The 1,559-nt window shown below is 34.9% G+C and overlaps 1 protein-coding gene across 1 annotated transcript; it reads left to right on the top strand.

The window, feature by feature from the left end:
* Positions 1 to 453: 453 nt before the first annotated feature.
* Positions 454 to 1,559, top strand: LOC113007381 (B- and T-lymphocyte attenuator-like). The gene is given in 4 exon segments (XM_026143875.1): positions 454 to 755; positions 854 to 901; positions 990 to 1,187; positions 1,219 to 1,559. Coding segments are annotated over 4 exon segments (888 nt in total). The 5' UTR covers position 454.

Below are 1,559 nucleotides of genomic sequence, written 5' to 3'. Positions count from 1 at the left end.
TAAATGAAAACACAATGCAAGAAATCTGCATATATTATAAAATCATATTTTATTCGCAGTAGAACAAAGAAAACATGTAAAATGCTTGAAATTAGTAATATAATTTATAAATGGTATTAGCTTATTTTCAATTTGATGCCCATAATATATGTTTTGCTATTAGTAGTTACAGCAGTAGTGTAAGACAGGAATAACACTTTGATGCTTAAGCTTGTAAAACAAGCACCATAGTCAAGCTAAGAACTATGAGTAATGTCAAAAAATGCAATAGTTCCTACATACAGTGACTGTTTTAATCAACTCAATAATTTAATTATACAACAATCAGATATAAATAAGATAATGTTCAAAACAATTTAAAAAACAAAGAAAAACAGTTTTAAACTATTATCACCTCTAAATCTCTCTTCTTTACTTATTTTTAGGTTTACATGCATCGTGTGATGTTGCGATTATGGTCCGAAGAAACAGCACTTGGAAGACTCCTCCACGACAAAGTCTGACAGTCAGCTGTCCGGTTATACACTGTGGAGAAACGCTGGAGGTCACCTGGTGTAAACTCTTTGACTCAGTCAACTGTGAACGGATTCATGAAACAAAAAATGTGAAGATAACACAGAATCCTGATAAGGATAAGCTGATCTCATATTTAAATTTCAAGGAGATTTCCATTCATGATGATGGTCAGTACAGATGTGGTTTACTAGGATATAATGGCAGCGTAATCAGCCATTCCATCATCATCTCAGTATCAGGTATGCTTTCAGATATATTTTATTCTTCATCAGCATTAAAATATAAAATAATAAAATATGAAGTGTTAATTCTGTCTACTATGTATCATTCCCTGAAGACATGTACCAGGGGATTGAAACCCCCGATAATAATGATAAAAATGCAGGTGAGAAGCTTTATTTGTCAGAAAATCACTGCCAACATTTTCGTGGATGCAGTTTAGCACGACTGATCTGGTGATTCTGCTTTTGTAGGAACAACACCGAGCCCTGATCACAATGAGGATAAGAACTGGAGGCCATACTTCTACATTTATTTTGGCATAGTGCTTCTGATTCTCATACTGACTGCCCTCATCTTCCAGAGTTTTTATGACTGGAAACGTAAGAGCATTATTTATTTTTTGGGGGATAGTTGAAACTAAATTTATTGAATTTACCATCTAAAAATGGGTAATTTAATTATTGACTTTTTCTACAGGAGCACTGACCTCCCCAGCAGCCCAGCCCTGTTCAAACCAGATTTCAGCTTCAAATCCAGCACTTAAATATCAACAATGTGCACTATATGTTATCATCAAACATAGACACGCTACCAAACAGGGTGGAAAATATCACAACATGAGTAACCAAGTTAAAAACCCAGAGTCTTCTTTCACTGCTGAAAGACCAGAATCACCAACTTGTCAGCCCCATGAGCATCAGATTTCAGCTTCAAATCCAGCACTTAAATATCAACAATGTGCAGTATATGGTATCATCAACCACAGACATACTACTAAACAAGGTTTAGTAGAACAGCACACCATGGCACAATCAAGTTAA

This window comes from Astatotilapia calliptera, chromosome 16 (assembly GCF_900246225.1).
Source record: "Astatotilapia calliptera chromosome 16, fAstCal1.2, whole genome shotgun sequence".
Lineage (NCBI taxonomy): Eukaryota > Metazoa > Chordata > Actinopteri > Cichliformes > Cichlidae > Astatotilapia > Astatotilapia calliptera.
Note: the sequence above shows the minus strand (reverse complement) of the source record. Positions and strands in the feature narration are given on the sequence as shown.